Source organism: Aythya marila (assembly GCF_965140915.1).
Source record: "Aythya marila genome assembly, chromosome: 25".
Classification (NCBI taxonomy): Eukaryota; Metazoa; Chordata; class Aves; order Anseriformes; family Anatidae; genus Aythya; species Aythya marila.
Window position 1 is genome coordinate 2,683,623 of NC_139066.1, and position 13,959 is coordinate 2,697,581.

At 48.4% G+C, this 13,959-nt stretch overlaps 1 protein-coding gene and 1 pseudogene across 2 annotated transcripts in view; one reads left to right on the forward strand and one right to left on the reverse strand.

The window, feature by feature from the left end:
• Positions 1-4,278: 4,278 nt before the first annotated feature.
• LOC309887357 (olfactory receptor 14C36-like) lies at positions 4,279-5,205 on the reverse strand (the record flags this gene model as incomplete). The annotated part of the gene is made up of 1 exon (XM_082778980.1): positions 4,279-5,205. One exon carries the CDS (start codon positions 5,203-5,205, stop codon positions 4,279-4,281), a length of 927 nt encoding a protein of 308 aa, XP_082635106.1.
• Positions 5,206-11,763: 6,558 nt separating this feature from the next.
• LOC309887358 (olfactory receptor 14C36-like) overlaps positions 11,764-13,959 on the forward strand; it is a 57,377-nt pseudogene continuing 55,181 nt past the window's right edge. The window contains exon 1 of the transcript in view: positions 11,764-12,693. The product of the transcript in view is annotated as an olfactory receptor 14C36-like (transcript). The remainder of the gene's footprint in view (positions 12,694-13,959) is intronic.

Genomic DNA, 13,959 nt, shown 5'->3' on the forward strand with positions numbered 1-13,959 from the left:
AGACTGGGGGTTTAAATTCCCCTGGCCTGTAGTGGCAGGTACTAGAGCAAATGGGAGTGTCATACAGCTACCAGATATTGGGCAGGAAATGGTGTGTGTTCCCAGAACCAGTGTATTGCAGGCCTTACCAAATGCCATACAAAGGAGAAGATCTAACACAAGTAGGATTCCAGTATTTATGACAACATATTATAGTTTTGGGCAAGCAACTAGAACAAATCAATAAGAACGTTTTAGGCACTAGATCTTTTATTAGCCTCCCAAGGGGGAGTATGCACATTAATAAATATTAGTTGCTGTATGCATATAAATAAGGCAGGGCGAGTTGAGACTGATCTCAAAAATATTTGGGAAAAGACCAAGATCTTACAAAAGGTAGTTCAAGATGACACCTTGTGGGGCTTTTGAGAATTACAGAACAAATTGAAGGTTATCCAACTTTTCTTGGCTTAAGCAATTGGTTATAGGAATATGGATCTTGCTTTTACTAGTATTCTTAACCTGTGTTTTAGTACAGTGTGCATTTTGGTGCTGTATAAAAGCACTAGATGAATATGAAACCTGGAAGCGTAACCAAATCAAGCACCAAATAAAAACTGGTAAGAATTGTATGAAAACTTTGAATGAAGAAGGAGTGTTGTATGCAAAGAATTTGCTTAGAATAAAGAAAAGAAAACATCAGACAGGGAACAAGGGAAAGCATGTTGATTTTGCAGGTTTTAGCTAACACACAGAGTATGTTGTAAATCAACCACAAGGACAGGACTGAGGCAGGTGCCCCTCCTTACCAGGGGCCAACTGTAACACTGCACTTGTGATGCTTACCTCTCACCTGGCCCAGGGCAAAGGCTGAGGTCATGGGTTTGAGCCCAGACCCAGGACGCTAAGCCAGTGTCCTTTTTTCCACCCACCCAACTGAGATGCCTGACCCCTTGACCCCCTTTTTTGCACCCACCTGAACCTGACATGCCCAACATGCCTTGCATACCTCCCACACACCCCACACCATACCAACTCTTTTTTTTTTTTTTCTTCACTGCCACCAACACCACCATGCTTTCACACACGCTCTGCACCTCACAATGCTACACTCACTAACCCCCTACACCCACCCATGCCCACACCACTGCAGGGGGGAGGCCAGCGCCCAGCACAACCACCCCAGTATGCCTGCCCCACTGCGCTGCTTTCACCTACCACACACTTCCCCTTCACTGCTAACATGACCTGATGGCCATCGCTCAGCTGTTGGCAAGCAACTGCCTTGTGTGTCGCTTGCTAGGCAGATTCTACTAACAGGTGTGCTACTTTCGCCTACCGTATGCTTCCCCTTCACCGTCCCTGGGGTGTTAAAGGAAAGTTTGGTTGTGGTATGTGAGAACATGATCTAGTATATAATATTGGTGGCAGGGGGGCAGTTGAAGCAGATGATCTTCGAGGTCTTTTCAAACCTTAATGATTATACGATTATTTAATTATAAACCACACTTCTAAAATCTGTCTTTCCTGCTCAGAGAGGAGCAGTTGGTGAAGATTTCAGTCTGCTTTCAAAAACCAGACCCCAGGAGAGTCTGTCAGCCCTGAGGCCTTGGGGACACTTCAAGGGAGCCCAATGGGACAGAGCAAGTGATATTATAGAATTACAACAAGATTAGTTCCAGCAAAGTCCTGTGATGCATTTAACCATAGGATCAAAAAGCTCCCACTGACTCCAAGTGTGAGAGATCAGAGACTGATTATGGTCAGGTGCTGTGCTGCTAAGTGGGGCCAGGCTCCTGGGACAGATAAAGCTCCTGGGAAGAGGGCCATTGAGCAGAGAGACAGCTAGAGACAGGAGAGTCAATCAGGATGAAGTTATTTTTCACCTTGGCTATGGGTGATGTCTCTGCCACTGAGGCCTATGAGAAGACACATTGTCCTCATGACATTGAGGCCTTGCTGCCTCTTGCCACCCCGCAGACAGGTCCTGTGGTGTCATACCTTTGTCCTGCACTCAGCATCACACAGCCCACATCCCACTTCCGCATAGATGAGGGACAGGATCTCTCTTTCCAGGGCTGGGCTCAGGGCTTGGCCTTTCTGCTTCATAAAAGCTAAGGCTTTTCTCAGCATCAGAGCCATCTGCACAATTCTCTTAGCCAATCTAAAATCATGGTCTCCAATTATCTGGTCAGATATGTCCATTCGGAAACTTTGTCAATTTTGACCCTAAGTGGGGCCAGTGTGTTTCTCCAAGAATCTTTGTTATTTGCTCTGTCTTTAGCTTCTGGAGAGGGTTCTTCAGTCTCCTCACAGTACCTGAGCACCAAATACACCATAGGGGTCATTAAAATGCCGAACACCCTAACAAGCCATGTCTGTTCTGGCAACTTCCTTAAGTCTTCAAGACTTGCAAAACTGATCAGTGAAGTTTCAGAAATGTAGTTAAAGAGGAAGACTGCAATGAGCACTTGATAAAGAATGATTTTTTTCATGTTTACGGATATTTTTCATTGCTCTTGAGATTAGGCAAAAAGTGATAGCAACATTCCCCCACTGATGTTGATCCATAGTGTCTTCTTAGGAGGTCTGGGCAAGTAGGAAAAGCAATATACTGAAGCAGGACACTGTCTGGACAAACCTCTTCACCTGCCCAGCTCAGCCAATTCTCTCTGACTACCTGGGACTTGTACTGCTTTTCCTTACACCAGACTTCCCCACTGAAATCATCAGATGAATGTCACTTCACCTTTGCCCCAACTCCTACCTGCTTTCCTTAGAGGTCCGGCTGCACATAAGCACAGAAGGGTTTTTCTTATTTTGACCCAAACAAAAGTAAACCATAATACAATTTACCAAAACAGGGAACAAGTTCCTCAGCTGCGTGTCAAGTCCAGGCTGCCTCATTTTTCACATGAGATAAATGTATCAGGAGTGTAGATGTAGATGTATTGTATTTTTTTCAATAATTTTTTTCAAACAGCTAGATTACAAAGATAAATATAAAGGCATTTGAGGAGCTGGCTAAGGATACAGTTGGACAGGCTATTTAAAAACAGGTAAGTCTAAACTCCCTGAAGCTCAAAGCAATAACTGGTTAGAGAGGGGAATGAATGTTCCAAGAGTATGTGGTGGGCAAATCTGGAGAACAATGGGATGTGCATAGGTCCAGATAGGCAGCTGGAAAGGGGACTTCCAGGATGGTTACCAGGACAGGTGGAAGTACCTGGAAGATGAGGGAAACTAAATGCACATAATAATCGACAGTGTAGTGGCGCTGCAACTAGAGGGGAAGATCACTTTCTTCTAATATAGTGAATACACATCCTACAAATTCATGTTTTGTCTTAGCAGAAATTAAATTCATCCTGCGATACTTTATGGAAAGGATTGAACCATTTCAGTTGATGAGTAGGTGCTCATTTTTAAAAATACTGAAGAAATTTCTCAGGTATTCAGATAGAGCTTCACTGTCTGACCATAAGCAACCAGTGACACCTGCAGAGCTCTGTTATATGAGTATTTTCCTGTGTCTGGCAGCTGTCAGAAAGGACCTGAAGGAGAACAGAGTTCTTGGGGGAAATTCAGATAGAGCCAAGTGGAGTTCCCAAGGCACTTCTACTGCCAGCAGTAGTCTTTGTCTCTGTAACTGCAGCCTAGACCAGCACATGAAACTCCTTCAAAGAGAAGTGAGAGGGTTCTTGGGACTCATAGATGAAATTGTCATTTGGAATATGAGAAACTCTGGCTGATTCTTTGTAGACACCTGAACATCCATGAACCATCTGGGTCATCTGTGGCAAATTTAGGCTGAAAGACTCAAAGGCAGGTCCCTTCAAGTGGCCGTGGTGGTACCCATCAGCTTGCCCCAGTTTGGAAAATTGCCCCCTTCCAGCCAGGGAAAAGCCTAACTGGCACTGAGGGGCAGCCCAAAGGGCTACTGGTGCTGCTCCTCCATGTGGAAGCTGGGCTATTGGTCCTGAGCCCCTCCTACATGCTGGGGCTTCTCCCCCAGCTGCAGAGGAGAAGGGAAGAAATGGCAGCTGAGACTGTTTGAGTTCTCAGGGCTTCTTTATTGTCTTTATTTACACAGGAAGCCACTGCTATATGTACATGAGATGACTGGGAAAAGTAAATAAATGTATTAAGAGAGAAGATGCTAAGAATAACATAAAATCAAAATCACATCTTTTAGGAAATAATGATATAAAATAATTACAAGATATTGTATTGAGTGTTTTGTTTTGTTTTTCCCAATAACCTGTGTGTCCCATTAGCATTATAGGCACATTACTGATGCTAAAGAATCAGGTATCCAAAGAATTTCCTCACTGCATCCTTGAGCTCCTGGTTCCTCATGCTGTAGATGAGAGGGTTCACTGCTGGAGGCACAACCGAGTACAGAACTGCCATGACCACATTTAGGAATGAAGAGGAAATGAAATGGGGCTTTAGGTAGGCAAACATGATGGTGCTTAGAAACAGGGAAACTACGGACAGGTGAGGGAGACACACGGAAAAGGCTTTATGGCGGCCTTGCTCAGAGGGCATCCTCAGCACAGCCCTGAAGACCTGCACATAGGATAACACAATGAAAACAAAACAACCAACACCTAAACAGACAGAAAACATGATGAGTGCCATCTCTGTGAGGTAAGAATCTGAGCAGGTGAGCCTGAGGATCTGAGGAAGTTCACAGAAGAACTGGTCCACAGCATTGCCTTGGCATAGGGGCAGTGAAAATGTGTTGGCAGTGTGCAGGACAGCATGGACAAAGCCACTGCCCCAGGCAGCTGCTGCCATCTGGGCACAAGCTCTGCTGCCAAGGAGGCTCCCGTAGTGCAGGGGCTTGCAGATAGCAACGTAGCGGTCATAGGCCATGACAGTGAGAAGGGAATACTCTGCTCCAAACAAGAAGACTAAAAAGAAGACCTGGGCAGCACATCCTTCATAGGAGATGGCCCTGGTGTCCCAGAGGGTATTGGCCATGGCTTTGGGGAGAGTGGTGGAGATGCAGCCCAGGTCGAGGATGGCGAGGTTGAGGAGGAAGAAGTACATGGGGGTGTGGAGGCGGTGGTTGCAGGCTACAGTGGTGAGGATGATGCCATTGCCCAGGAGGGCAGCCAGGTAGATGCCCAGGAAGAGCCCGAAGTGCAGGAGCTGCAGCTCGCGTGTGTCTGCGAATGCCAGCAGGAGGAACTCGCTCACAGAGCTGCTGTTGGGCATTTGCTGGTTCTGGGCATGGGGCCCTGCCCAAGGAATAGAAAGATGGTAATAATTTACCACAGAGTTATCAAAGAATAAACTATTTCAATTTCCTATTAAAACCCCCTAACACGTTTGCCCACTTCCAGGCAGACCTTTGGCAGGTCACTTTCAAGAGTTCTGATTAATGCTGCCTGAAAATGTCCTTGGGAGCAGGGGGCTCTGTTGTGGGCAATGCAGGAGTCAGTTCTGCCTTACAGCAAGAGGTGAAGAGGAACATGGGGTAATCCCAGATTTAATTCTCTCCTGATATCTGGAGATTGTGCACATTGTTGCTCCCAGTTCACCCAACTGCAGAGCAGGGCTGTGGGGCTTTCCTTTGTTGTTGTTGTTGTTTTGTTCCAGCTGCCGCACTGCATCTGAGGAGTGTTTCTAAGGCAGAAATCCTCGGCATTTCTGCTGCATTCCAAGTGAAAGCCTGTGGATCATCAGAGGCAAAGGGAAAGTCCCTTAAGTGCAGATTATCCTGCAGAGAGGACAACCTGGCTGTCAGTCAGTCCTAGTCTCAGCTGCCCTGTGCTGGCATCTCTTTGAGCTTCAGGACAATTGCACTCAGCGGTTCACCTGAAAAGAACCTGAACACTGTTGAGATCAGAAGAATCAAGGCTCAAAGAGCACATCTCCAGCCCCTTCACCCCGTCCCTGTACTCCACTTCCAGCTGAGCACACTGAGGGCTCACTCCATGTATATCTGAAACCCCCATTCCTAGCCAGCCTGGAAACAAGAACAGCAGCAATACACCCAGATGGAGAAGCCAGAAGGAATGTCACCATGCTGCTGCCATGGGAGGCAAGGCCAGGGAGGGACATACAGACACTCAGGAGCCCCTCCTCTGCTGCAGCTCCATCTGCAGGGAAGGCAGCTCATGCTTATTGCAAATACTGTGTGCTCAGCTCTGCAGACACCTCCCAAAGACAGGGCACTGCCCATAGGCATCACAAGGGTTGCAGCGCCTAAAGACCAGCTGGAGTTAGCCCTGAGCAGGCCACAAATGTAATGTTGCAGTCTTTAAGCTGTGGTGGCTAGAGGGACTTTATGAAGTTCATCTCTACCATATTGATGTCTTAGTACAGTACTCTAGGAGCCTCAGTCTCCTGTACAATCCCAACAAACAATTACCATGAAATCTGCCTCCCTGACACTACAGGAATCTGAAAGCACAGACTCCAGAAAAAGTCTTACCCTTCACGTAGATGCTGTCTTGGTCTTCTTCTTGAAAAGCCCAGTCATAAATGTGATTCTCTAAAACATCTTCTACTCTGTGCTGGAGAAACAGAGAGAGGCATCCTGACACATGCTATCAGCCATCAGATGTGCTAGTTGTAGAAGAACCATTTGGCAACTGAATCTACATTGCTTTGCAACTGGAGACTCAGTGTCAAGAATCTGCAGAACTGTCCTGCCTCACACTGTCCTCTGTTGTTGTGCTCCTCCAGCCCTTCTGTGCTGTGCAGAGGAGCTGCTCATGGGCAGAGCTGTCTCTCTGCACCAGGCCCGTCTTGCCAGGATATCTCTCTGTCCCAGGAGCCTGGCCCAGCTCAGCAGCAGAGGCCCAGCCCAAGGCATTGTAATGACCCCTCTGGTGGGTTTGGTGATGAGCCCATGAAACGCTAGCATTAAGAGGAAACTGAAGAAATCTCTCAAGAAGTCCAAGTCAGATGCAACTTTCCTGGCATGCCCCCCTGTGGGCCGGTACTGACATAGCCTCCCTTGGAGCTCGTTAGAGCATAATATTGGAGGTAGTGAAGACAAGTAGACAAAGGCAATGTCAAAGTGACACTGATGCATAGAAAACTACTGCTTGTGTTTCACCAAGCACAAGGGCCAGGCCCCTGGGAAGGGAGTAGGAGATGGGGTTGGGCACTGCCAAGTGCAGGAGAATGGTCTGACCCCTGCCTGGTTCATGGGTGGAGGCAACGAGGCACTGAGGCTGCAGACCTTTGTCCATTTGGTGTCACACCAGATCTGAGCTAATTATGATAATGCAGATTTTCCTGGTGGCCATGCTCCTCGTAAGGCAGCTCTGAATGAAGCTGGCCTTGCTTCTGGTGAGCAGGCACCACTGCTCATATGGCATCCCTCTTAGTGCCCAGACACTTCTCCTGGGCACTGCTCAGTCAGCAGGGTCCCAGTCAACCCTGGTGTAGGAGGTTACTCTTCTGATGGTGCAGGTCTAGGCTCTTCTCCTTGTAAATGTCAAGATGTTTCTCTAGGCAAAATCCTGGAGTCTCTCAAGGTTCCCTTTTATAGATGCTCCAGTCTGTCAGCTGTTAATGTCTGCAGGCAAATGGCTCACCCTGATTGTGCTGTCTCTGAGAAGATAGTGGTATTTCTGCCCTGGTCAGGCCTCACCTGGACTACTGTATCCAGTTATGGGCTCCCCAGTACAAAAAAAAAAAAAAAAAAAAAAAAAGACAGGGATCTCCTAGAAAGAGTCCAGCGGAGGGCCACAAAGATGATACAGGGCCTGGAGCATGTCCCCTGTGAGGAAAAGCTGAGAGACCTGAGTCTGTTCAGCCTTGAGAAAATAAGACTGAGAGGGGATTTTATTAATGTTTATAAATAAAATAAATGCTTATAAATACAAATAAATGTTTATGAAGTGTGGGAGACAAAGGGATATGGTCAACCTCCTTTCAGTAATAAGATGGATAAACCCATCATGTGTTAATTCTGTGTTGTCACTTAGGTATTGATACTCAACTGTCAGGCAGCATCTCCCACCTGGCTTTCAGACTGTCCAAACTGGTGAATGGTATGTGGAGTGGGGTCTAGTTATAATGTGCCATTTTTCTGACTCTGCTGTTAAATCAGAAATTACATTTTGAGGTGCAACAGTAATCAGACACTGGGGTAATTTTCAAATCAGGGAGTGCAGGGGCAGTTCAGAGTACATGTATTGTAAATTCCCAATTTCTACAGGTGTTGGCATTGGAGCTGAAGGACCACACACTTTCTGGGAGGTGCCAGTTTGTCCCATCAAAACACCAAAATCCAAACTACTTTCATGGTGATTATTAACCAAAAAGCAAGAAGACAACATGTGCTTCTCACACAGGAGCCATATATGTTAATTTTCATGGTCAGACATGACTAAACTTACTCCATTCACTATCAGAGTGACCATCTAATAAACACCACACGAGGGTACAAAAAGGAAAGCCACTGTGCAGTAGGGAATGTATTAACAGAGCAGACCGTTATTTCTGAGAGGTATGAGACCAGTGAAAGAGACGGGGAAGAAAAAGGCAGATGATAGGAAAAGCCAAGGATGAAATCAGTGGCTATCTGTGGTAACAGGGAAGACCCCCTGCACCTGGTGTGATTCCTCCGTGGTCAGGAAGAACCTGAGTGCTTTTCTCAACCAAGCCATATGGAAGAGAAGGCACAACAGTGTCACCAGGCTAGGAGGGACCTCAATAGGCAACCTCCCGCTCCAAGCAGGATCACAGCAACTTACTCAAGGCTTTATGAAGATGGCTCTTGAAAATTTCCAGGTGTGGAGCTGGCTCACATTTTCTGAGACATAGCTTCCAGAGCTGTTCTCTTGTTGGAAAAGTTTCTGTACACATGTATCATGAATGTCTCTTGTTTCAGCCCTCTGCCTGTACTGATGTCCTGCATGGTAGTGATGATCCTGAATCTGTCCTCTTGGAAACCTCTGCACAGGCAGTGCAAAGCTGCTATGTGTTCCCTTCAAATCCATTCTTTCCCCATGCTGAACAAGGCCAGGGTTCTCATCCTCCAGCCCCAACCATCTCGGTGGCCTCCACTGAACTGGCTTCAGTCTGTTAAGGACTGCCTTGCATGATGGTAGACATGCATGGTGTGCTTCAATGCTGCTTTAAATCATGTTGGAGAATCATGTCATGTCATATAGAACTACAGGCCTGTAACTGACTGTTAAAGGGAGCAGCTGCCCTGAATTAGATTGCGCAGTGTGTGGATGCCCATGGGACAACTTCTGATTATAAAATCAGCAGACGTTGTTGGAAATAGAACAGATGGAGAAGAGAAGAAGAGAAGCTTGGCTGTTCCTGTGGTTCATGACCCCTTTTGATCACCCTACACTTCTAGGGATTACCTTGAACCCAATGAGTAAGAAAAGGCTCAAGTGTCATACATGTGCATATTTGTTGCCATTTCAGTTGGTCACAGGAGTTCCCCACCAGCCTCCCAGGTGGTGACTCTAGTCACTGCTCTTTCTCCAAAAATTGCTCCATTACATATTGCAGATACACACATGTATCGTGGCCTGTGTCTGCCACTTGAAATGGAGCCAGGAGTTTGCATCTGAACACCTCACCCATGACCACCTCCTCCATTGCCTAGCACAGGAGTTAGAAAGGGAGCTCATATGCGGGTGCCTGTTTGGTGCATGCCTGAATCAAAGCAAGAGGAAGTCCACCTCCAACAGGTTTGTGTTGTGCATGGGAGGAGGCTGAGTTCCCTTCCAGCCACAGGACTGCAAAACCCCCAAAAAGATGCCTTGATTGCCTTGGCTGCATCCCTTCCCTCAGCAGGGGGAAAGGATCTCACTGCCTGTCCTGGTCTAGCTCTCCTGCCTAATGTTGGGACAAGGCAGGGTGGTTCTCCCACCCAACTGTGCCTCTGGGAGCACAGAGAACAGTGTTGGAAAGAAATGTTGCTGTCAGCTAAGCAAGGGAACGTCAGTGCCTTCTCTTTCAAGGAGGTACCAGGGGAGCCCCAGGGACATCTCCAGGGAGCCCAGTGTGAGGTGGGGAGAGCAGATGCCTTGGGCTCGGCCTGTGCTGCTAATCTGGGCCAGGCTCCTGGGAGAGAGGGAAGGAGGGAGGGAACTCCTGGGCAGTGCTGAAGGGGGACAGAAAACACGGGAACTGTAAGGCAGCCTGCAGCAGGTGGGCAGAGGAGACCTGACTGAAGCAGGAACCTTCACAGCTCCTGGCATGGTAAGGGCAATGAGTGCAGGGCAATGCAGCTGTGGTTCCTGCAGGGATCTCCTCAATTAAGCACATCCCACAGCTTGTGGGACTTACAAGAATGACTTTTGTGGTGTAAGTCTCTGGCGCAGAGGAGGGGGATATGCTGCAGAGAAGGGCTTCCCTGCCTCATGTCCAGAGGCCAGGGCCCCAGAGTTGCCTTCTGACAGGGCCGGCTGCAGCTGGGGTACAGAAAGGGGTGCTGCCCAGGGGCTACAGGGAGAAGCTGCAGGTGGAATGAGCCCCCCCGGCAAGGCAGGGCAGGGTCCGGCTGCTGCCTGGGGCAGGCTGCTCACAGCTATACAGCACCCCCAGGGCATTTCCCCGGGGGCTTGGGCAGTGGAAGGGCAGGGCAGGGGCTGCCTTCAAGTGAAGGCACTTTCTGCAGTCTCTGCCTTCATTTTCCTGCTGTGATGAAAAAGCAGGCTGTGTGATAATAGAATGATTAGATTTCTAAAGGGACTGAGGCTCCTACAGCATTACTCTGAGGTATAAGTAAGTTGCTGATGAACCTTTGAAAGTCCCTTCATTCATCTCTGCTTACACACTTTGCCAGCATCTACTTTTTTTCTTTTCCTTTTTTTCGCTCAGGGAATATCCAGGATATTCTTTAGGACCTGCAGACAGGTAGATGTCCCCAGAGCTGTCCCTATGACTGGGAGGTGTCTGCAGGGCAAAGCTGCACACACAGCGGTTGGGAAGGGGTCTGTGAGCATGGACAGGATGAGATGCGGGGATAGAGAAACAGCTGCTGGCAGGCACAGCTGCAGGCAGCAGTGGCAGGGACAGGCAGTGAGAGGGAGCTACTCCCTCCCTACCGTCCCCTGCCTTCATTGCAGCAGCCCCTGGTCTCCTATCCCCCTCACAAGCACAGCTTGTGTCATGGCACAGATAATCTGGGAGAATCTCTGTCCTCAGTCTTCAACTCTATATTGTCGAGGGCAAGACCTGCCTCCTGTGCCGCCAAAGCTCCTGCAGAAAAAAAAAAAAAAAAGAAAGAAAAAAAAAGAAAAAGATCTTTGCATTGTCCAAGTTCCCTTGCTTACTCTTCTGAATCAGAATCCTTGTAAAGTCTTCTTACTTGCATTCTGCACAGCTGTGCTGAAAGAGTGTCTTTTCCACCTGCACTTGGAGCTGGTGCCGTTTTCTCCCAGCACAGCCCAGATGATTTTTCAGCATCACCTCTGAGAGCAGCCATCCCCAAGCTGAGACTGCTGCAGGCACTGATCCACACAACCAAATACCCTCATTGAACACAGGGATCCCCTTCCCAGGTGCCCTCCCTCCAAAACCACAGTGCTGTATACACCTCCGTGTACCATGGCTGTGCAGTAAATATGGTCCATCAGGAATTTCTGGGCAGAGCCAGCTGCTGTGTATATGACATCAGCCAGCACAAGGCAGGACTACAGCAAGGGCGATGCACTAAGGACTTGTAAGAAAAAAAGGTAACATGAAATCTTTAATAAAGAATGAATTGAGTTTTGCTGTAAGAAACCTACCCTATCTTTGAATGTTTTTTTCTCCTTTGGCAGTGTCCATATCCAGAACGAGCAAATGCCCAACAGCAGCTCTGTGAGCGAGTTCCTCCTGCTGGCATTCGCAGACACACGCGAGCTGCAGCTCCTGCACTTCGGGCTCTTCCTGGGCATCTACCTGGCTGCCCTCCTGGGCAACGGCCTCATCCTCACCGCTGTGGCCTGCGACCACCGCCTCCACACCCCCATGTACTTCTTCCTCCTCAACCTCGCCATCCTCGACCTGGGCTGCATCTCCACCACTCTCCCCAAAGCCATGGCCAATACCCTCTGGGACACCAGGGCCATCTCCTATGAAGGATGTGCTGCCCAGGTCCTCTTTGTATTCTTCTTGGCTGGAGCAGAGTATTCCCTTCTCACCGTCATGGCCTATGACCGCTACGTTGCCATCTGCAAGCCCCTGCACTACGGGAGCCTCCTTGGCAGCAGAGCTTGTGCCCAGATGGCAGCAGCTGCCTGGGGCAGTGGCTTTGTCCATGCTGTCCTGCACACTGCCAACACATTTTCACTGCCTCTCTGCCAAGGCAATGCTGTGGACCAGTTCTTCTGTGAAATCCCCCAGATCCTCAAGCTCTCATGCTCAAATTCCTACCTCAGGGAAGCTGGTGTACTTGTGGTTAGTGTTTCATTAGTATTTGGTTGTTTTGTCTTCATTGTGCTGTCCTACGTGCAGGTCTTCAGGGCTGTGCTGAGGATGCCCTCTGAGCAAGGCCGCCACAAAGCCTTTTCCATGTGCCTCCCTCACATGGTTGTGGTCTCTCTGTTTGTCAGCACTGTTATGTTTGCCTACCTGAAACGCCCTTCCATTTCTTTCCCATCGCTAGACCTGATGGCGGCTGTTCTGTACTCGGTGGTGCCTCCAGCAGTGAACCCCCTCATCTACAGCATGAGAAATCAAGAGCTCAAGGATGCCTTATGGAAATTGATGACTAGGTGTGTTTCAGATGCAGCAAATTTCCAATCTGCTTCTGCAGATGACTCATAATATCAATAATTACAGGAATAGCCAATATTCTATTTTTGCGTGTGTCTTTGTGCTTATTTTTTTTTTTGGAGGATTTTCTTTGTTTTAATTCAGCTAATGTATCCAATTAAAATGAGATGATTCATCCCATTTGCATTTCAGTATGTACCTGTTGAATATAGGTCAGAAACTCTGTGCATGAGAAGCCAGGCTCTCTGTGAAGTTGAACAAAATAACAAAACCCTACACTGCCTTCTTTGTCTGATATCCTTCCTGTGAGACCTGTTCTGAGCCCCCAGAATGTAAGCCTGGTGGACTGACCAGAGCTAAAGTGCTAAATCTGGGGTAAACAGGCAGAGGAGAGCTCTGCAGCCCTAGGGCTTGCAGCAGCCTCGGCCAAGGAGTCTAGCAAGTGATTCGTTGCAGCCCTGGGGCAATGGAAGTGACCCCATGAACTGGGTCTGCCTCCCAGACTGCCCAGCATGGCCCTGCAGAGTGCCCCCATGCCCCAGGCACCACAGACCCCTCACTCTGCAGAGCAGCACTGCCAGCTGGGGCTGGGAGTGGAGCTGGGTGGGGCGCTTCCCCTGAGTGTCTTCTAGGACAGCTTGAGGCACATGGCTTGTGGAAGTGAGTGTGACCTTCACTGTGCACCAGAAGCTGAGAAACCACCAGCCTGCATGGGACTTGAACATTGACTGTAAGGGCATTCCTGCCCTAGCACCTCACAGGACTGGCACGTAACTGGTTCTTGTGTGTCACAGAGCCTGGAGTCCAGCAGCAGTGCCATGGGCTTGAAGGAACACAACCAGCTCACTTCTACCTTTGCTTGTCCAGGGTCTAATACAGGGTGTTTTGCAGGTATGGTATGATGATGTCAGTGGTGCCTCAGAAATTCGTAATCAACTCCTAAAAGAAGTTCTGTAAAGTCAATTGTGAGCTGACTTTTTTTCTGAAGTAGCTGACAGGTCATCCCTTGACTCCTGGTTGAGGTCTGTGCCTTCGGGTCACAGCTGCAAGTGTCCCTGATAGGCCAGCAGAAGGCACATGGTTTGCAAATAGTCGAAGTATCTGGTAGGCTCCATAGAGGAAAAGTTCTTAGATAATGTTTGTCAGGTCAGAGGTTTCAACTTTTGACTGAACTCATCCTTTAGGGCTGCTTTTTTGTTTTCTACACAGAGGTGGCCACTGCCTCCATGATGCCCTGGGGGAGAGGAAGCCTGCATGACAGGCTGTATAAAGTTACCCTGG